The following is a 22,156-nucleotide window of genomic DNA, read 5'->3' on the forward strand; positions in this document are numbered from 1 at the left end:
ATCATATGCATATGAAAATAGGTGTGTGGAGAGGGAGAACTGCAATTACACCTGAATTTCAATATTGTGACAAGCTGCCTACTTTAAAGGGGCTGTCTACCATTTGTCTTTGATCAGGTACAGTATTCACATTTTGTCAAAGCAGACAATGAAGTGTTTTTTCTAGGTTGGAATTGGATAAAATGTGAATCCTACATCCTCTAAATTTTGATGCTAGCATTTAGAATGCAGAAGCACTGTGTCCAGGAGGGGAGTTGTTTTTTGTATCCTCCATGGGCTCATTAACATGGGGTTGTCCAGTAGTGGTCAACCCATGTAAAGGGAATCTGTCACAAGGTTTATGACATCTCATATGAGAATGATAAATCTGTCTCTCATCATGGAGCCATGATGTCTTGGCTGCTGTCCTGTAGAGAGTAATAGAATCGTAGAGTTGGAAGGGACCTCCTGGGCCATCTGGTCCGACCCTCTGCTCAAAGCAGGAATCACCTAATCATTCCATACAGATGTCTGTCCAGCCTCTGTTTGAAGACTTCTATTGAATGAGAACTCACCACCTCTCGTGGCAGCCTGTTCCACTCATTGATCACTCTGCAAAAAGTTCTAATATTTAATCTGTGTCTCCTCCCATTCAGTTTCATCACATTGCTTCTAGTCTTTCCTTGTGCAAATGAGAATAAAGATGATCCTTCTACAATGTGACAGCCCTTGAGATATTTGTAGACAGCTATTAAGTCTTCTCTCAGTCTTCTCTTTTGCAGGCTAAACATTCCCAAATCCTGCAACCTTTCCTCATAAGACAGGGTTTGCAGACCTGTCACCATTCTGGTCACTCTTTTCTGAACTTGCTCCAGTTTGTTGATGTCTTTTTTAAAATGTGGTGCTCAAAACTGGACACAGTGTTCCAGATGAGGTCTGACCAAAGAGAAGTAGAGGGCAATAATGACTTCACATATCTAGACTGTATGCTTCCGTTAATACATCCTAGAATTGCATTTGCCTTTTTTGCTGCTGCATCACACTGTTGACTCATTCAGTCTGTGATCTATTAGTATACCCGTCTTTTTCACATGTGCTGTTGCTTAGCCCTATTCCTCCTATTCTATATATGCTTTTTTCATTTTTATTGCCCAGATGTAGTACTTCGCATTTTTTTCTTGTTAAAAACATTGTTAGTTGCTGCCCACAGCCCCACTTTATTTATATCTTTTTGAATCCTCTCTCTTTCTCTAGTATTAGCTATCCCTCCAAGCTTTGTGTCATCAGCAAATTTAAATCAGTTTACCCTCAATTCCTTCATCCAAATCATTGATAAAGATGTTGAACAATACAGGGCCCAGGACAGAGCCGTGTGGCACTTGAGACATTCTTCCAACTGGATGTGCAGCCATTTACGACCACTCTTTGGGTCCGATCGCTAAGCCAGTTATGAATCCACCTAATAGTTGCCTTGTCCATTCCATACTTAGCCATTTTTTCAATAAGGATTGTATGAGATACTTTGTCAAATGCTTTGCTGAAGTCAAGATATACTATATCGACAGCATTTCCCTGAGCCACCCAATCAGTGATTCAGTCATAGAAGGAAAACACTTCATTTTTATCCAGGTACTTACATACATGTTTAATAATTTGTTCAAAGATCTTTCCTAATATATCACTTACTGGGCTGCTTGTTGTAGTTTTTATAATAATCACTTCTATCAGCAGGAGATCATCACTAGAGGACTACTTGCTCTACTGCCAAGTAGTCCAACCCCACCCCAGATTCGCAGCTTTCTGCCTATGAACAGAAAAGCTAACAATTACTGGTGTGGTTGGTGTTATACAGAGCTCAGCATTCAGAGAACTGCTAGATCTGCAGCAGATAAAACAGATTTTATCAAAACTGCAACCAGTAAAGTAAGTGACATCGCTGGAATCTGGGTCTCTGCATCGAATGAACCCACTTCATACCTGATGAAAATTCCCTTTAAAGCTGTTATAAAAGAGGGTAAATCTATTAGGAGATGACACCAAGTGGGAACTTACCAGATCTGTGAGGCCTTCTCTTTGGAGAAACTGGCTCTAGAACACAAAGTATAATCTAAAATTAATCTTAAAAATTTACAGAAGTGAGTATTAAACACAAATTAACTAGAAAAAAAAAATGATTTTTTTTTTGTTTTGCTTTGCTGTTTAGCCCAGGTTATGGCTTAGGAGTATGCACTCATCCTTACCTGTACATTGGGACATTTGAGCATCTTTTCCCTCTATACTGGAGAAGGTGGGAGAGCCAAATTCCTGAACACATTTTTCAACTGTACACCAGGCCCGGATTGGCAATATAACCAACCGGGCATTTTCCCGCTTGGGCCGCTGTCATGTGGGCCGAGGGCGGCAGCGCCCGATCATCTGGCCGCTTGCCAGCTGCCGCGGCCACTGTTGCTCCTGCCGCCAGCCCTCTGCGACACGGCGGTGATAGTTTCCAAGTTCCTCCCGCACTGCAGGGAGATAAGCTACCACGCCCCCCCCACGCACCCCATCGTCGCCGTAGCATGAGACACCCCCCCCCCCCCCGCAGCCACTAAGTGTCGCTTGCCTTCTCTGTTCGCAGGACCTGTGATGAGGTCACAAGAGGGGAGGAGTCAGGGGTCACATGATCAGAAGCCTTTGTCCAGACCCATGATCATGTGACCCCTGACTCCGCCCCTCCTGTGACCTCATCACAGGTCCTGTGCGCTCAGCCTTGCCTCTTGGTGTCTGCTGTGCTGTTGGCTGTTGTCATGGTGCTGGATGTGATAAGTATGTGTGGGGTCAGGAGGGGTTAACGAGGTGTACGGAGCGGAGCCGCGTGTGTGCGAGGTGTACGGAGCGGAGCCGCGTGTGTGCGAGGTGTACGGAGCGGAGCCGCGTGTGTGCGAGGTGTACGGAGCGGAGCCGCGTGTGTGCGAGGTGTACGGAGCGGAGCCGCGTGTGTGCGAGGTGTACGGAGCGGAGCCGCGTGTGTGCGAGGTGTACGGAGCGGAGCCGCGTGTGTGCGAGGTGTACGGAGCGGAGCCGCGTGTGTGCGAGGTGTACGGAGCGGAGCCGCGTGTGTGCGAGGTGTACGGAGCGGAGCCGCGTGTGTGCGAGGTGTACGGAGCGGAGCCGCGTGTGTGCGAGGTGTACGGAGCGGAGCCGCGTGTGTGCGAGGTGTACGGAGCGGAGCCGCGTGTGTGCGAGGTGTACGGAGCGGAGCCGCGTGTGTGCGAGGTGTACGGAGCGGAGCCGCGTGTGTGCGAGGTGTACGGAGCGGAGCCGCGTGTGTGCGAGGTGTACGGAGCGGAGCCGCGTGTGTGCGAGGTGTACGGAGCGGAGCCGCGTGTGTGCGAGGTGTACGGAGCGGAGCCGCGTGTGTGCGAGGTGTACGGAGCGGAGCCGCGTGTGTGCGAGGTGTACGGAGCGGAGCCGCGTGTGTACGGGATGTACGGAGCGGAGCCAAGTGTGTACGAAGCATACAAAGCGGGCTTTTCCCACGGACACAGGAGTACACGGTGGAGCCCCGAGGAGCATTTTAAAACACACACATGATGTTCCACCTGAAGTGATGTGCTGGAAGCTGACCGGAAATGAGATAATTTCTTGAGGAGATTGTAACAGAACCAGGAATGCTTCAGATCCATCACCGTGTCCTCCTCCGACAGCGCAGACAGCAGGATCGCCTTGGAATCGGGGGATGCCGGCCATGTGAGCGGATCATGATATGTCCTGCATCGAGAGGCTCAAGTGGGCACTACAATGGGAGCCGGGCTGCTATAGTATCTTTATAGAATCTTTCTTTATTTCTTTCTCTGTTCTTTCTTTCTCATTCTCTTTCTCTCTCTAATCTTTTTTTTCTCTCTTTCCTCTTTATTTCTGTTCTTTCTTTCCTTCTTTCTCTCTCTATTCTTTCTCTGTCTCTGTTCTTTCTTTCCCCTCTTTCCTTCTCTCTGTTCTTTCTCTCTTTTCTCTCTCTCTCTCTGTTTTCGCTCTTCCTTAGTGCCAGTCAGTGTGCCCATAATGCCAGCCACTGTGCCCTCAGTACAAGTCAGTGTGATCAGCAGTGCTAAATGGGTGCAATTAGGCGTGGACATGGGTGTGACTAGTTGCGGAATGGGTGTGGCCGGGCGTGGCCTTAAATTAGCAGCTGCGCGCGCCGCAGTCTTTGTCCCTCTTTCCCTTCCTCAAAAGTTGGGAGGTATGATAGGGGCAGCTATGACCAGGGGGTCTGGTTGCCCAATGAATAGCAGTTCTGCCAGGAATTCTGTCACCATGCGTACAAAAGGGGACAGAGCTTTGGGAGGAGTACTGTACCTAAAAGCAATAAATAGGACTGAGCTGAAATACTGGGCACAGCTCTGACTACATGTTATATAGTCGTGTTAATCTCCTCTCACTTCTTGTAACCTACAAGTGTACAAAAATTTTATATAGTCACCATGTGACTAGTGGGCCTGTGTAACTTCAAATGCCAGGGCTGAATTTTAGTCCCAGTCCGGCCCTGCTGTACACCCAGTAAATGATGAACGATGAAAGGAGCCCATAATAATAGCATAATCTATTTTCTTTCTCACAGAATTTGTCTCTTGGAACAGACCTTATAAGAGAGCATATTATCCATGTACTTCGTTCCTCTACACAAAGAATGAGTTACAAGAAAAAAAAAAAAAAAAGGGATCAAGCAATCCTCGTCTCTAACATCCTTCCGTTATGGGAGAGCAGTGAGGCTCCTCTCACACTCATAAGGTTGGTCAGTCCATAGAATGGATAGAAATCCATAGAATATAATAAATATACATATTATGGTTTTTCAGTCATAAGGAGTCAGATTGAAGCCAGATTTGATGTGGATTTCAGAGCACATCAAGTTAACTAGGAAAAAGTCATAAATTGGTAAAAATCTATGTTCATTCACCCTGTAATTAATGGACGGCCTCAATGTTACCAAGAATCACAAGTCACCCCAAGGTTTCTATATTTCTATAACCAACTAGGGGTCAATTCCTCATTGATCAGCAAATTTATAACACAGATCTATAGTTATCAGATGGAGAATTGATCAACTTTATGCCACCAAGAACATCTTCCTTTGAATACCATTTCTCATACTACAAACCCAACAGAAACCTGGTCATTGCAACCAAAAAAGGGATTAAACTGAATTGAAGGAGGCCAGTCATGGATGATTGTGTCCCTCAATTTTGAAATTGACATTTTGTAAACTGTAAAGTTAAATGTCACAATTATAACAAATTTATCTTAAAAGAAACCTTTTACCAGTTTTAGCATGCTAAAATTGTTGGTCGCAGATTAGCCTGGAAAGTTTAGTTTATAATTTATAATAATTTATGATAAATCAAACGGGGTGTGAACAGGGATTCGTCACAGAGGGGGGCGTGTACTTTTCCCTTCATGAAGTTGACCAATCCTAAGCAAGAGGCATAATGCAGTGGAAGAGAACATGCCACCAGAAGTTCAAAAGAGCGTGTCTTCTTCTGTGAGACATGGAATGACAATAAAAAGTGAGACTGGATGAAGTGCAATATTGTAAGTAATCTCCCTGACATATATTTTACTTTTACACATTTCTCTATATAGTGTTAAAATGTATACATACAATAGACACAGCTATCATTTAAATACTGAGTGGAAGAAAAATCTCCCGTACAACCAAGTGCAATGTTAGCAATTGAACAATATGATAAGATAACATCAGAGATGTCAAGAACAAGTTGGAAATTTTCCTTTCTGTTAATACAAAAACCAGTGATCTACAAACAAATCAGTTACTGGGGTCAAAGTCCAAAAAGTTCAAGGTCCAAAACAAAATGTCAGAACTTGCTCTTCAGAACAGACCAGAACAAGTTGAGAAAAGGAACTTTAGCATTTTTTTTTTTTTTTTTTACTTACGGTACATATATTCAGGATCAGTCAACATGACATCTTATCCATGTTATCACGAGAAGAAAGTGTATTGTCGAAGCAAACAACTTGCAAAAGGGCGCAGGTTTAGCTGTAGTGCAATATTCTAGTGGAGAGGTTAATTCAGCAGGTCATAGTGGGACAATTCCCCACCGATCTAACCAGCATTCTGATATTTTTTATTATTGGGACATGCAAATTGCCTCTTCACAGAGGAAGAGGACGTGAACTCTAGTGCCACCTATTGAAAGTAGCAAGTCTAAAGGTACTGTCACACTGCAATATCGCTATAACTTGTGACGTTATAGCGATATTGCTAGCGATATCGCTGTGTCTGATATTCACCTACGACCCGCTCCCCCGCTGGTTATCGCTGATCGCGCGAGAACGTCCAGGACCGTTTCTCGTCGTCAGCTTCCTGCGGCGCTTCCTGTGGAGAGACGAGCGTGGAGCCGGGCGGGAGGACGCAGGATCGCCGCGTCTGACAGGTAAGTAGCGACCCCTGTCCCCAGCGATGTTGCTGGTGAGATCTGCCTGTGTGGCAGCTCACTAGCGACCACTTAGCGATGCACCAGCGATCATGACAGCGTCATATCGCTGGTCGGGATCGCTGGTACATCGCCAAGTGTGACAGTACCTTAAAAGTCAATATCTGTCCTTTAACGAGCATTGCCACATGACATAGGATAAAAGCCGAACAAGAATCTCCAATTGTAGACACGTGTTTTGGGATGTTGCACCCCTCAGGGCCAAGCAAGAGATTTCATTGTGGAGAATGACATGCCTCTGTAAGGAGACTTATAGTCCACAAAATGCTCCCCAGAGAAGCATGCCACAGCCATGCCATGTTGTCCATCCACAAGGAGAGACATTACTCCTCAATATTGGGATATACTGTCACTAGACAAGGTGCCTGTCCAGGCACTAGGTAAGGCGCACATCCAAGCAATAGGAAAGGGGCGCAACCAGACACTAGGAAAGATGCAAAATTCGTTTTTCTGAATGCATTTTCTTGTGCATTTTGAGCATTTTTTAGAGCTCTTTCATGTGTTTCTTTTTCTCCACGTGCTTTTTAAGTGGGTTTTTTCCCCAGATTGTACTATGCATTCCACCACACCATCTAAATATGCAAAAAAAAAAAAAAAAAAAAAAAAAAGTTGTTTTCTCATGTTTAATGTTATGGTGGTTTCCTACTAGAATTCCAATACCACTGGGGTGTGCTCATGATTGGATTCCATTTTACTGTAATTAAAATGTGTGCTGTATGCAAGTTTCATTTAGATTAAGTATCCCACTCGTGTTAAATTGCAACCAAAAGGTGTACCAAAAAGATGAATACTACTATTCCATTTAAGCACCAAGGGTACTTGATGCTAGAAACGCATTGGTGGTATGGTATTGTTATGGATTGGTGCTACGCTTTTCAAACATTTTGGAATAAGTCATTGAAATTTTAATATACTTTCCTTGAAAATGAGCAGCTTTGGATTTACAGAGTGCACCAAGACAGTGGTGACGTTCGAAGCCACGAGTATCTATAATGAGTTGGCCATTTTTCCACAACAAAGGCCATTTTGGAAGTTATAGTCACATTCATCAAGAAAAGCCTGAAGCTGTTGCATGCAAGTCATTTCCCGCTGGAACCACCATGATGGTAAAAGAAGAAAAGAACCAACCAGCGCGGACATTGTGCAACACAAAAGCAATGGAGGAGGAGGAGGAGGAGGAGGAGGAGGAGGAGGAGGAGGAGATCTCAGTGCCTTGTCCTTTGTCCACTGACTGCATCTGATACTACTTGGTAAGGTGGTCATCCAAGCAATAGGCAAGGGGCGCAGACACTCAACTTCCATATATACAGTATAATCCAGTGAAGGTTGGAGGCCTTATATCCAGGCTGGCTCATTTAGCATCTGTATAGAGCATGTTCTGCATTCTGTGCTCTAGAGAACATTTTGTATTCTGGAAAGTGTAATGTTTACACCAAACTATCGTGTGATGTGACATAGGAAACAATCTTCAAGAACATAGTAGAGTAGAAAACATTGCTTAACAGGAGCTTAGCTAAAGTCAGCCAAAGATTTAAGCTGAATGTTCAAAATCAGCCTTTTTTAGACACTAGAGTTTTGATCCGTTTTATCCAAAATCTGAACCTTATGGAGCTTTGTAAAAGGGATTATAGATTTTTGAGGTTGTAAAGGGCAAAGTGTCAATGGGACAACGGATTTGGTCTACTAGTGTGTCAACAAAACACAGTGTTCACAGATTCAATCAGCAGACTTGCAAATGCAACTCTGGGCTGCAACTCAAGACCTGTCCAAGGGACTTAAGGCCCCCCTTACACATAACGATGTCCCAGCGATCCCACCAACGATCCGATATGGATGGGATCGCTGGGACATAGACAGCCCCTCCAGCGATCAGGACCAGCAAGCAAGCTGGTTTCCAATGTAAACATTGGGTATCTAAGAGCCGCGCGGCTCTTGGATACTCGCTGCTTACCCTAGATACCAGCGTGCACACTGGTTTCCAATGTAAACATCGGGTAACTAAGAGCTGCGCGGCTCTTGGATACCCGCTGTTTACCCTAGATGGCCCAGGACGATCCTGCACGATCAGCGATACCCGGCAGGGGGGCCAGTCGCACACAGCAATATCGCTGGAGAGATCGCCGACGCGTCACAAAATCAGCAATCTCGCTAGCGATCTGTGTGTGACGGGGCCCTTAGTCTTTAGATGCTGATCTGTACAACGGTCACTCCAAAACTGATGCCAGACACTTGTAGAGAATGGATTGGACATATTAAAATCCAACAGCCCAGTCATCTGTCATTGGAGGAAGAGCTTGAACACCCCATACAAATTAGATAGCCAGCTAGTCCTGTGGGTTTGGCTGACAACAATCATATGTGTAGATACGTGTGCCGATTGGGGGGTGGTCCCTTTCGGCTGTGGAACAGGACTGGAGGCAGACACAGGAACCCGTTCAATCAGGTCCAAAACTTTATTGGGTATCCTCTTGACATCCACAGCAACCGTAACAGCTCCTGCTCCTAGGCCTGGGTACCCGTCACCTCCTCCTGCTCCTGTTTGGTGAAGACCCTGGGTTCTTCCACCGTGGTTGCCATTAGGCCCACGGCTACAGCGTTTCCCCGACCAAGTCTGCCCACTGCAACACTTGCTGCTCCTTCGGTGCCCAGCCGTCTGGTACCCCAGGTCCTCTCTGGCCAGTGCCTCCCTAGCCTGCAGCTGTCCTCTCAGGGCCACCCCCCTCTCTGAGTCTCCATCTCTCCTCCTCCTCCTCCTCCATCTTCTCCTGAGCTCTTCTCTCTCCTCCTGGGTGTCTGACTTGCCCCCAGGACTCTTATCTCCCCTCCTGGGAAATCCCCTCTCAGTCCCTCGTAACTCTGCCAATCATGACTTTGTGGTTTCCCTATCGTAAAGCTGCTAAGTCCTTTTCTCACTACTCTAGGTCTCTATCTTGTGGCCAAAACCCAGTACTACACCATCTTTTCCTATTTCTAGCCGTTATCCCACACATGTACATTCAAGTCAGAATAAAGCATTGTACACATCATCTTTTACATTTCCCTTCTTCATCAGACAGGTCCATAGTCCAGTCCACCCCCTACATTCCCCCTTCCTTTAACCATTGTCGTCCCCGACAATGCCGTACCCTTAGTTTTCCCATTTTAGTACTTCCCTACTCTCTTTTTGTCTGTGTGGCCGGTTGCTGAGCAGGGCCCGGAGATCTGTAGCTCTACACGGGATGCTAGGCAGGGCTGGGAGCAATTAAGCTCCGAGTAGCAGATGGTTACCCGCAGGCGTGTACACCACTATGACAATTGCCATTCATTGGGGTAGGACCACCCGGACTCCTCAATGGGTGCTCTCCCCCACTTTTCTCACTTTCAGAATAGTGTTCAATTCTAGGGTAACATGGCCGAGGCTCTGGCCTACCAGATCACCGTTTGCCCCCCTCCTTCACTTCGGGTATTTTTCCACCTAGGACCTGACCTGTGGACCACTGTCTGTTCCAATTCGCAAACCATCCTGTACCTTCTTTTTATAATATAATAAATTAATAAATTTTATTTTTATAGCGCCGACATATTCCGCAGCACTTTACATTTCAGAGGGGATTTGTACAGACAATAGACATTACAGCATAACAATAATCACATACAGTAGATTATAACAAATACCAAGAGGAGTGAGGGCCCTGCTCGCAAGCTTACAGTCTATGAGGAAAGAGGTAGACAAGAAAGGTGGGTGGTAACAGTTGCCCTGATTGTATGGACCAGCCATAATGTTAAGTGTGTAACAGTACAGACACAGAGCGCTAATGGATGCATAAAGCATGTGGGAACATGATGCTGGGAACCTGGTTATGGTAAAACTTTTGGCTCTGCCACACAGGGATAGGTTAGGTTAATGTGTTGAGGCGATAGGCCAGTCTGAATAAATGCGTTTTCAGGACACGCTTAAAATTGTGGGGATTGGGGACTAATCGTATTGACCTGGGAAGTGCATTCCAAAGAATTGGCGCGGCACGTGTAAAGTCTTGGAGACGGGAGTGGGAGGTTCTGACTATTGAGGATACTAACCTCAGGTCATCAGCAGAACGGAGGGCGCGGGTAGGGTGGTATACTGAAACAAGGGAGGAGATGTAGGGTGGTGCTGAGCCATGGAGGGCTTTGTGGGTGAGGGTAATAAGTTTATACTGAATTCTGGAGTGGATGGGTAGCCAGTGTAATGACTGGCACAAGGTAGAGGCATTGGTGTAACGACTGGTGAGGAATATGATCCTGGCTGCAGCATTCAAGACAGATTGGAGAGGGGAGAGTTTGGTAAGAGGGAGACCGATTAGAAGAGAGTTACAATAGTCGAGACGAGAATGAATAAGAGAAACAGTAAGAGTTTTTGCAGAGTCAAAAGTAAGAAAAGGTCGAATTCTAGAAATGTTTTTGAGGTGCAGATGACAAGAGCGAGCCAGTGATCGAATGTGGGGGGCAAAGGAAAGCTCGGAATCAAGTATGACCCCAAGACAGCGGGCATGTTGCTGGGGAGTAATAGTGGAACCACACACGGAAATGGCAATGTCGGGTGTAGGTACATTAGTAGCGGGAGGAAACACAAGGAGTTCAGTCTTTGACAGGTTCAGTTTCAGATATAGTGAGGACATGATATTAGACACAGCGTTTAGACAATCGCCAGTGTTTTCTAGAAAGGCTGGCGTGATGTCAGGAGAAGAAGCGTATAATTGGGTGTCATCAGCACAGAGATGGTACTGGAAACCAAATCTACTGATTGTTTGACCAATAGGGGCAGTGTACAAGGAGAAGAGGAGGGGGCCTAGAACCGATCCTTGAGGAACTCCAACAGTAAGGGGAAGGTGAGAGGAGGAGGAACCGGCAAAAGAAACAGTAAAGGAGCGGTCGGAGAGATAGGAGGAGAACCAGGAGAGAACGGTGTCCTTGAGGCCAATGGAATGGAGCATAGTGAGGAGGAGCTGATGATCCACAGTGTCGAATGCTGCATTTTATAATTCGTCATGGCAAGCATTTTTCCACTTCTTCACACTTTGGACCCCCTTCTTGAACATATTTTCAATATAACAATTCTACCAACCTTTCTAGCAACATTTAAACTATTCCGCATATTCTGATACATACAGTTGTGGCCAAAAGTATTGACACCCCTGCAATTCTGTCAGATAATACTCAGTTTCTTCCTGAAAATGATTGCAAACACAAATTCTTTGGTATTATTATCTTCATTTAATTTGTCTTAAATGAAAAAACACAAAAAGAATTCTCCTAAAGCCAAATTGGATATAATTCCACACCAAACATAAAAAAGAGGGTGGACAAAAGTATTGGCATTGTTCAAAAAAATCATGTGATGCTTCTCTAAATTTGTGTAATTAACAGCACCTGTAACTTACCTGTGGCACCCAACAGGTGTTGGCAATAACTAAATCACACTTGCAGCCAGTTGACATGGATTAAAGTTGACTCAACCTCTGTCCTGTGTCCTTGTGTGCACCACATTGAGCATGGAGAAAAGAAAGAAGACCAAAGAACTGTCTGAGGACTTGAGAAACCCAATTGTGAGGAAGCATGAGCAATCTCAAGGCTACAAGTCCATCTCCAAAGACCTGAATGTTCCTGTGGCTACCGTGCGCAGTGTCATCAAGAAGTTTAAAGCCCATGGCACTGTGGCTAACCTCCCTAGATGTGGACGGAAAAGAAAAATTGACAAGAGATTTAAATGCAAGATTGTGCGGATGTTGGATAAAGAACCTCGACTAACATCCAAACAAGTTCAAGCTGCCCTGCAGTCCGAGGGTACAACAGTGTCAACCCGTACTATCCGTCGGCGTCTGAATGAAAAGGGACTGTATGGTAGGAGACCCAGGAAGACCCCACTTCTTACCCCGAGACATAAAAAAGCCAGGCTGGAGTTTGCCAAAACTTACCTGAAAAAGCCTAAAACGTTTTGGAAGAATGTTCTCTGGTCAGATGAGACAAAAGTAGAGCTTTTTGGGCAAAGGCATCAACATAGAGTTTACAGGAGAAAAAAAAGAGGCATTCAAAGAAAAGAACACGGTCCCTACAGTCAAACATGGCGGAGGTTCCCTGATGTTTTGGGGTTGCTTTGCTGCCTCTGGCACTGGACTGCTTGACCGTGTGCATGGCATTATGAAGTCAGAAGACTGCCAACAAATTTTGCAGCATAATGTAGGGCCCAGTGTAAGAAAGCTGGGTCTCCCTCAGAGGTCATGGGTCTTCCAGCAGGACAATGACCCAAAACACACTTCAAAAAGCACTAGAAAATGGTTTGAGAGAAAGCACTGGAGACTTCTAAGGTGGCCAGCAATGAGTCCAGACCTGAATCCCATAGAACACCTGTGGAGAGATCTAAAAATGGCAGTTTGGAGAAGTCACCCTTCAAATATCAGGGACCTGGAGCAGTTTGCCAAAGAAGAATGGTCTAAAATTCCAGCAGAGCATTGTAAGAAACTCATTGATGGTTACCGGAAGCGGTTGGTCGCAGTTATTTTGGCTAAAGGTTGTGCAACCAAGTATTAGGATGAGGGTGCCAATACTTTTGTCTGGCCCATTTTTGGAGTTTTGTGTGAAATGATCAATGTTTTGCTTTTTGCTTCATTCTCTTTTGTGTTTTTTCATTTAAGACAAATTAAATGAAGATAATACCAAAGTATTAGTGTTTGCAATCATTTTCAGGAAGAAACTGAGTATTATCTGACAGAATTGCAGGGGTGTCAATACTTTTGGCCACAACTGTATCCTTTATCAGTTGTAACTTTAACTAATTATTTATTTTAACAGTATTAACTTCCCTATAGCAAGTAAACACTATCTGGGAACGAGAGAGCGCCCCCTTCCTTTATGGATAGTAATCCCGGCTGCATCAGGAACAGGGTTTCTTACTTCGAGGGGACGTGGGAAAGTCCTCTAAGCTGCGCAACGAAGCACAGAAGTCCCGGTAGTCCATGAACATCAACGGTGCTCCGGGCCATCTCCTGACGGCCGATGTTCTCCACCTGCAGAGGGGCACTCCACAGCCATGGAGCCCCCGGGATGTCTGTCAGTCCCTGGGCCATGAGTGTCCTTAGTGCCCGAGACCCAGGAGTCCACCTCCCCTTCACAGGGTTCCGTATTCTTCGGGGTACAAAATCACAGCTACGGCATAGTAGCCGGGGGGGACAGTGCTCTTTGTAGAAGGACACCCAGTCCCCCATCTGCAGGGCCCTCCCATGCTTAATGGAGGCTGCATTGAGGTAGACTTTGCGGCTAGTCCCTGCTTCCTTAATGAATCCGTAGCCCGCTCTATGTTGGTATATACGAGCCGCCCATGGCTCAGGGGAACAGACATGGCAGTTTCCCCCTTTTCATGGAGGGCTGCCCAGATCTCCCACTCCTTGTTCTTCTGGGCGATGATGTCAGCAATCCAGATGGACGGCCCCGTGCAGGCCACAGGCCCGCGCCGGTGACGCGGGGCGGGGAGAAGCCGGGCGAAGGGGCTTGGGGTCGATGGTGCGGACAGCAGCCGGCCCAGCATAGGCCACAGGTTCGTCGGGCGCCGATGTCGGCGAGTCAGGCGAGGCGGCTGAGGCTCAGGAGCACGGGCCTTAGGCCTCGCACCCCCTTGGGCAGGTAAACTAGGACGGTAAACTAGGACTGGGCGGGGAGGCCAGGAATCGGTATCAGGAACTTTGGGCCCAGCATCCGGATGGGGTGGGGAAGCGGGGGCTGCCTGCGGCGTCACCAACCAGGGCAGGCAAATCGCTCACCTTCCCCGGCGCCATGGCCTCCTTCCGCTGGACGGGCTCGATGTCACCAGTCATCCCCAGTGGGAAGGGCCCCGCCAGTCCTCTGCTGCTTCCGATCCAGTCGCCTGGTGTCCGCTGCTGTTCCTCATCCCGCAGTCCGGCAAGACCAGCCTCCAGGCCCGATGGTTCCGCAGGGAGTAGCAGTGACAGTTCCTCTAGCTGCCGTTCTGCCACAGCCTGCACCATGGGTGAGCACACCTCCAGCTCCACAGGCCCGGCCGCCAGCTGCTCCGGTACACTCCAGGGTCGTTCTTTTTAGGCGAGTACTTGATGCACCGGCAGGGACTCCCATGCGCGGGTAACCCGCTGGGCCTCGATCTCCCGTCGCCATCTCCACTCCACCATCCCGACGGCCGCCATTTCTGTCGGAGCACAAAGTCTCAGGATTCCTTTTTAGTCAAATCCGGCCTGTAGTCTGCTACTATAAACGAGTACCCAGCTTTTCTGCAATAGCACCCAGCTTTTCCGCAATGGCACCCAGCTTTTCCAGCAGTGTTATTCTGGACCAAATCCGACAATCCCAATCACAGCCCAAAATTGTAATCCACTCAGGCACGATATTCAACCTGTTCAGCTCAGGTCCAAAATTGTAATTCACTCTGGCAAATCTTCAACCCGTTCAGCTCGGGTCCTTTAAATCTTCGGCGCGGTCTCACCACTGACATTGGTGTATTGGCGGTGATGATCCTGCCGACTATGCCACTTGTAGGTTCGTATGCTGACTGGGGGGGTGGTCCCTTTCGGCTGTGGAACAGACTGGAGGCAGACACAGGAATCCGTTCAATCAGGTCCAAAACTTTATTGGGTGTCCTCTTGACATCCACAGCAAACATGGGTGTCCTCTTGACATCCACCGCAACCACAACAGCTCCTGCTCCTAGGCCTGAATACCTGTCACCTCCTCCTGCTCCTGTTTGGCAAAGACCCTGGGTTTTTCCACCATGGCTGTCATTAGGCCCACTGCAACAGCGTTTCCCCCGACCAAGTCTGCCCGCTGCGACACTTACTGCTCCTTTGGTGCCCAGCCGTCCAGTACCCCAGACCCTCTCTGGTTAGCGCCTCTCTGACCTGCAGCTGTCCTCTCAGGGCCACCCCCCTCTCCGAGTCTGTCTCTCCTCCCTCAGTCTTCTCCTGAACTCTTCTATCTCCTCCTGGGTGTCTGACTCTTATCTCCCCTCCTGGGAAATCCCCTCTCAGTCCCCCGTAACTCCGCCCACCATGACTTTGCATTTTCCCTATCCTAAAGCTGCTGTTAAGTCCTTTTCTCACTACTCTAGGTCTCTATCTTGTGACCAAAACACAGTACTACACCATCTTTTCCTATTTCTAGCCGTTATCCCACACATGAACTTTTAAATTCCTATTTTGCATCTGTTTTCTCTCAGAAAGGAAATGCAACATCAACTGTTATTCACTGTCCTATTAAGGGAATAGAAGAATCCAGGATATCTATAAACAGAAAGATAGTGAGGAAACACTTAGCTAACCTAAATGAATTCAAGTCTCCAGGTCCAGATGAATTACACCCCAGAGTACTGAAGGTGATAGCAGAAGAAATTTTTGAACCCCTCTCCATAATCTTTGAAAATTCTTGGAGAACAGGAGAAGTGCCAGAAGACTGGAGAAGAGCAAATGTTGTTCCTATCTTCAAAAAGGGGAAGAAGGTGGACCCAGGCAACTATAGGCCGGTGAGTCTGACTTCTATACCAGGAAAGATCTTTCAACAAATTATTAAACAACATGTATGTCAATACCTGGATAAGAATGAAGTGATTAAACAGAGTCAGCATGGGTTTCTAACTAATAAGTCATGTCAGACTAACTTAATTTCCTTCTATGACGGTATCACTGATTGGGTGGATCAAGGAAATGCTGTAGATATAGTATATCTTGACTTCAGCAAAGCATTTGACAAAGTCTCTCATACAATCCTTATTGAAAAAATGACTAAGTATGGAATGGACAAGGCAACTGTTAGGTGGATTCATAACTGGCTTAGTGATCGGACCCAAAGAGTGGTCGTAAATGGCTGCACATCCAGTTGGAAGAATGTCTCAAGTGGGGTACCACAGGGCTCTGTCCTGGGCCCTGTATTGTTCAACATCTTTATCAACGATTTAGATGATGGAATTGAGGGTAAACTGATTAAATTTGCTGATGACACAAAGCTAGGAGGGATAGCTAATACTAGAGAAGAGAGAGAGAGAGGATTCAAAAAGATTTAAATAAACTGGAGAAGTGGGCAGCAACTAACAGAATGGTTTTTAACAGGGAGAAATGCAAAGTACTACATCTGGGCAATAAAAATGAAAAAAAGCATATATAGAATGGGAGGAATAGGGCTAAGTGACAGCACATGTGAAAAAGACTTGGGTATACTAATAGATCACAGACTGAATATGAGTCAACAGTGTGATGCAGCAGCAAAAAAGGCAAATGCAATTCTAGGATGTATTAACAGAAGCATACAGTCTAGATCACGTGAAGTCATTATTTCCCTCTACTCCTCTTTGGTCAGACCTCATCTGGAATATTGTGTCCAGTTTTGGGCACCACATTTTAAAAAAGACATCAACAAACTGGAGCAAGTTCAGAAAAGAGCGACCAGAATGGTGACCGGTCTGCAAACCCTGTCTTATGAGGAAAGGTTGCAGGATTTGGGAATGTTTAGTTTGCAAAAGAGAAGACTGAGAGGAGACTTAATAGCTGTCTACAAATATCTAAAGGGCTGTCACATTGTAGAAGGATCAACTTTATTCTCATTTGCACAAGGAAAGACTAGAAGCAATGGGATGAAACTGAATGGGAAGAGACACAGATTAGATATTAGAAAAAACTTTTTGACAGTTAGAGTGATCAATGAGTGGAACAGGCTGCCACGAGAAGTGGTGAGTTCTCCTTCAATGGAAGTCTTCAAACAGAGGCTGGACAGACATCTGACTGGGATGATTTAGCGAATCCTGCTTTGAGCAGGGGGTTGGACCAGATGGCCCAGGAGGTCCCTTCCAACTCTACGATTCTATGATTCTATGTACATTCAAGTCAGAATAAAGCATTGTACACAGCACCTTTTACATTTCCTTTCTTAGTCAGACAGGTCCATAGGTCAGTCCACCCCTACATGTGTATTACCAGAACTCAGTGGTAAAATACTGTGTAAAGGGGAACCTTATGCCTTCACAACTGGTTACCTACATTGTCATCACAGGTAGCATGCAGGATGTAGAGTGCGTGCTCTGGAGCAGAGCCCCTTCCACACTGGGCAGACGCCAGATGGTTTTCACAGAGAGCCGCTGCCTCTAAAGGCCCCATTACACACAATGATATTGTGAACGATATCGTTGAAACGTCACCAGTTTGGTGACGTTGCAGCGATGTCAAAACGACATGGTTGAGTGTGAAACGTAGCAACGATCAATGATCAGTTGGCTGATAGTTAATCGTTGCCTAATGGTCTGGGCCATAAATCTATCGTTGGTCTCCCGCTGGGCAGCACACATCGCTGCGTGTGACAACGAGATACCAACAATCAGCAAGCTCCCAGCGCCATACATTAGACGCTGGGAGCGGGTATCCAGGGTAAATAGCGGGTAATTAAGCACCATGCGGTGCTTAGTTACCTGCTGTTTACTCTGGATACCAGCGTGCTCTCTGGTCCTGATCGCTGGTGAGTCTGCCTATGTGACCGCTCACCAGCGATCAGCTAACTATGTCCCAGCGATCCCATCCACGTCGGATCGTTGGTGGGATCGCTGGGACATTGAAGCGTGTAACGGGGCCCTATCTGTAGTGATTAGGGCTAGCTCCAATCACAGTCATTTAACGATTTAAATGCCACTGTCAATCACTGACTCCAGCATTTCAGTGGCCTACCTACTGTTGAGCTTGCGCACCGACTTCCAACAGTCCACCGCAACGCAGTTTCGGGGAACTAAGGTCACTACGTCATCTGAGGGGTGCGGCAGAAGGCCTTCATGGCTGCCATCTTGCGCAGTCTATGAAATGCAGCGTCAGTCTGGTTTCATTGGAGAGCGTCAGTTATAATATATTGAAATACTGCTGAAAATAGGATGGGCGATCAAATGATTGCAGGTTCAAGTCCTCTGTGGGGACTAAAAAAAACAATTATTTATAATTATAGGTCTGTAAAAGTCAGATATATCAAAATGTAAAAATTTTTAAAACGTCTATCAAAACAGAAAAAAAATTGCCTTTTTTCCCCCCTTCAGTCACTTTCTCCCCCACCCCCTCAAAAAAGAAAAACAAATTTCAATTGTTGCATGGAATCAAAAATCGCATCAATAAAAAAAAAATTAAAAAAAAAAAAGTGCAGCATGCAAACAATTCCTCACACAGCTCCATCAATGGAAAAAAAAACTGCTATGAGTCTCAGAATATGGTGACAATTTATTATTTGGGATTTTTTTTTTTTTTTTTTTTTACACAAATTTTAGAAAAAAAAAAAAAGCCTTAGGCTATGTGCTCACGTTGCGGATTTGCTTGTGTAAGATTCTGCCTCTAGGCAGAAAACGTAATTTTGATGTCATTTCCTTGTTCAACCTCTTCAGCCAGATACCCTAATTAATATTAAATAAAGGCAGAAACACACAGTCACCAGCCTATGTAGGAGCATTAACAAAATAACCCTACATATGCTGTGACAAAAAAGCAACCATCACAAATCTGCATGAAATGCAATATCTGTAGATTTTTCAAAAAATTTAAAAAATATAAAAAATAAAAATAATAATAGCATAGGCTCCCGCATAATTTTAATAATCAAGAGAAGAGGGAAAAGCCAACAGCTGAGGGCAAATGTTAATATTCTGGGAAGAAGCCAATAGCCATAAAGGTTCCCAGGCTATTAATATCAGCTGTTTGCTTAGCCTTTACTGGCTAGTTTACAGGGGAACCCCAGAAAAAAAATTGACATGGGATCCCCCTATAAAAATCGAACCAGCAAAGGCTAGGCAGACAGCTGCAGGCTGATATTAATAGCCTGGAAAAGGGACATTGATATTGGCACCCCCCAGTCTAAAAACATCAGCTCTCGGCCATCTCAGAAATGGCGTATCTTATAGATGCGCCAATTCTGGCACTTAGCCTCGCTCTTTCCACTTGCCCTGTAGCGGTGGCAAGTGGAGTTCATATTTGTGAGGTTGAGGTCACCTTTGTATTGTACTTTGTATTGTCCTTTCTGCAGCGTTTTTGGCATGCAAATTCACAACAAATCTGTAAACCTTTTTACATCTGCAGTTTGGCTGCGGATTTGACTGACTCAATGTAAATCAACGGGTGCAGAAACACTGCAGATCCGAAAAAGAATTGACATGCTTCGGAAAATAAAACTGCGAATCAGAACGGAATTCTCTGCAGCATGTGCACACCAATTCTGGATTACCATTGATTAACATTGGTTGAGCAATCCTTTGTGAATTTGGTGCAATTCCACAGAGAAAAAATGTAGCAGATCTGCAACAAATCCGCAACATGTGCACATAGCCTTATACTTTTGCTATTCCTATAGTGAGTGACCCCCTCCCCCCCACTGCAAGAAAAAAAAAAAAAAAAAAGTGGAATTATGGACCTTTTTTTTCCCCCTCGCTCACCATTTTCATTTGGAATTTTTGCCCCTTATTTTTAACTACATAAATTAATGAGATCATGCAAAACTACAACTTGTCCTGCAATAAATAAGCCCACATTTGGCCATGTTGACAGAAAAATCTAAATTTTTTATTCCTTGAAACAAAAGCAGCAAAAATCGCCAGGTCTTGAAAGGGTTGAAGTCAACTATGGTAGAAGTCCCAGAAGATTCCTGAATATCAGCCTCACATGTTTGTCCATAGAGAATATTCATTTCAAGATCAATAAGAATATTACATCATTGTATTACTGCTTGAGAAGTGTTTATTGTTCCTCACTAGGGTGCGACACCACAAAATAATATAATTAACTCATGAAAATAAATATTCTGTAATTAAATGAAAACATATCAAATCACGAAGCAGATGAGCGGCTTACGGCCCTCGGGGGATTAAAGGTTTATTAATGATTCAAGCAATTGCAGATATAAAACATGAGACTGGTGCGTGAATACCCAGTAGTCCTGGTACTATTGTCAATACAGTTGCCAGAAACGTCTAACAAGATTGTCTCTAACCCTGGATGGAAACGTTGCAGTTTACCCCTTTATATCCCTGTGCAAACTGCACCCTGATCTGCTGGTGCATAGCACAGATACAGAATACCAGGCTCATGCACATGGCACAGACACTTGTTGAACGGCTCAATCGCTTGTGTAGAATATCCCACATACACAAAACAACTGTTTTTGTGTTCCATATAGAAAGAAGCTTTATATGCCTCTATATTAAACAGGTGTTGCGCTCACAAGTACAACACTACACAGTAAAATCAAAAAGGTTGTGTTGGATAAGAATACTGAACACCAGTGAAAATTGATCCTTTAAGCCTCAAATGGGTTGTTCCGTCATATGAAATTGAGGACTTCTCCTTAGGATCGGTGGAGGTCAGTCACCAATCACAGTCAAGGAACAGCAGCTATAACTTTGACAGTGCTTGATGTACACAGTTAACAGAGCTACATTACACAACTCCATTCAATGTGTAGCGGTCACTGCCGGGTACTGCAGAACCTTTCCTATTCAAAAAGTCTAGGAGATGCAGTGTCATTCAATGTTAACATCCTGCCACTGCCAGATTCAATAACCGCTAATCTGTGGGTGTTGGAACCCCACCGCTCCAGTATTGATGACCCATCCTAAAAATAAGACCTCAATGTCAAACTCGTCTGGAGAACCGCTCTAATCTTTGCTACATTTCTTATCAACTTTCTTGCTTTACACTCGTTTTTAAACTACAGGGTTCCTGTTCTGTAGGAAGAGCTCTGGAAATCTGCTCTATTGGTTTAGATTAAGAAAAAAAGGTATTTCATACTACAAGGATCTTGTACTATACAACATCTCTACTAAAATAGCATTTATTCACTATTGCCCATCCAAACCACAGGATAAAATGGGACTTGTTCCTATAAACTTATCACTTCTCAACATACCATAGATTACTAATAGTAAACCTTTCCCTTACTCATCATAAACTCAGCACACCTCTGTGATCATCACATTTACTATAGGTTCCTACCTTTGGAAGGACTGCTGGCAACGGGCTCAGGGCTGAATGACACAGACCGAAAGTTACTAAGAATGCTCTTCTTGTGCGGGGACTCGAGTGCAGTACAAGATGCTCGCTTTCCTTCTCTCTCTCTGTTCTCCCAAGCTATGAGAAGAAACAGGAAAGTCACTTCCCTCCGGACTTAGGACATGCAATAAAATATTTTTTCTTGGCTGACTGTCAATGCAATATCTGACATTGATTTATAATCAGTAAAATTGTACAGTGTAAAAAAAAAAAAAAAAAAAAAAAAAAAAAAAAATTTAACCCTTAAACCATGTTCACACAATGTTTTCTTCAGGCATTTGAGGCATGCTTTAAATACTCTTGAAAAACAACTGAAAGTATCATCCTACTCTACATAAAAAAAAAAAAAAATGACTCTGTTCATATTTTCAGGCCGATCTGGCCAGTGGCTCTCCTGACCCAAGCGTGACTGCATGTATTTCTATGCACCTGTCACACTATGGTCAGGAGAGCAAACTGCCAGTCCGAGCATTGCAATGCGATCATCGCCTGTGCTATATGGCATTCTGAATGCCCCCTTAAATGAATCAGGCGAGTCTTAAAAGTGTTGTGCGCCTCCCCACAAATCTTACTTCAGTCACAGACTAGCGTAAGACTTGTAACAAAAGACTGACCGTTACATCCAAACTTAAAATAGGTGTGAACAGGTGCTTACCT

The 22,156-nt window shown here is 45.2% G+C and overlaps 1 protein-coding gene across 2 annotated transcripts in view; it reads right to left on the minus strand.

Annotated features, from left to right (window-relative positions):
- The window catches only part of LOC141086640 (myosin light chain kinase, smooth muscle-like), a 72,926-nt gene that overhangs the window by 45,236 nt on the left and 5,534 nt on the right, over positions 1 to 22,156 (minus strand). For both annotated transcript variants that reach the window (XM_073572885.1, XM_073572884.1), the window contains 2 exons: positions 21,443 to 21,577; positions 2,032 to 2,067 (listed from right to left, as the gene is read on the minus strand). In XM_073572885.1, the coding sequence (XP_073428986.1) occupies positions 2,032 to 2,067; positions 21,443 to 21,577 (171 nt within the window). The remainder of the gene's footprint in view (positions 1 to 2,031; positions 2,068 to 21,442; positions 21,578 to 22,156) is intronic.

Source organism: Dendrobates tinctorius, unplaced genomic scaffold (assembly GCF_039654945.1).
Source record: "Dendrobates tinctorius isolate UK_male_01 unplaced genomic scaffold, ASM3965494v1 ptg000032l, whole genome shotgun sequence".
Classification (NCBI taxonomy): domain Eukaryota; kingdom Metazoa; phylum Chordata; class Amphibia; order Anura; family Dendrobatidae; genus Dendrobates; species Dendrobates tinctorius.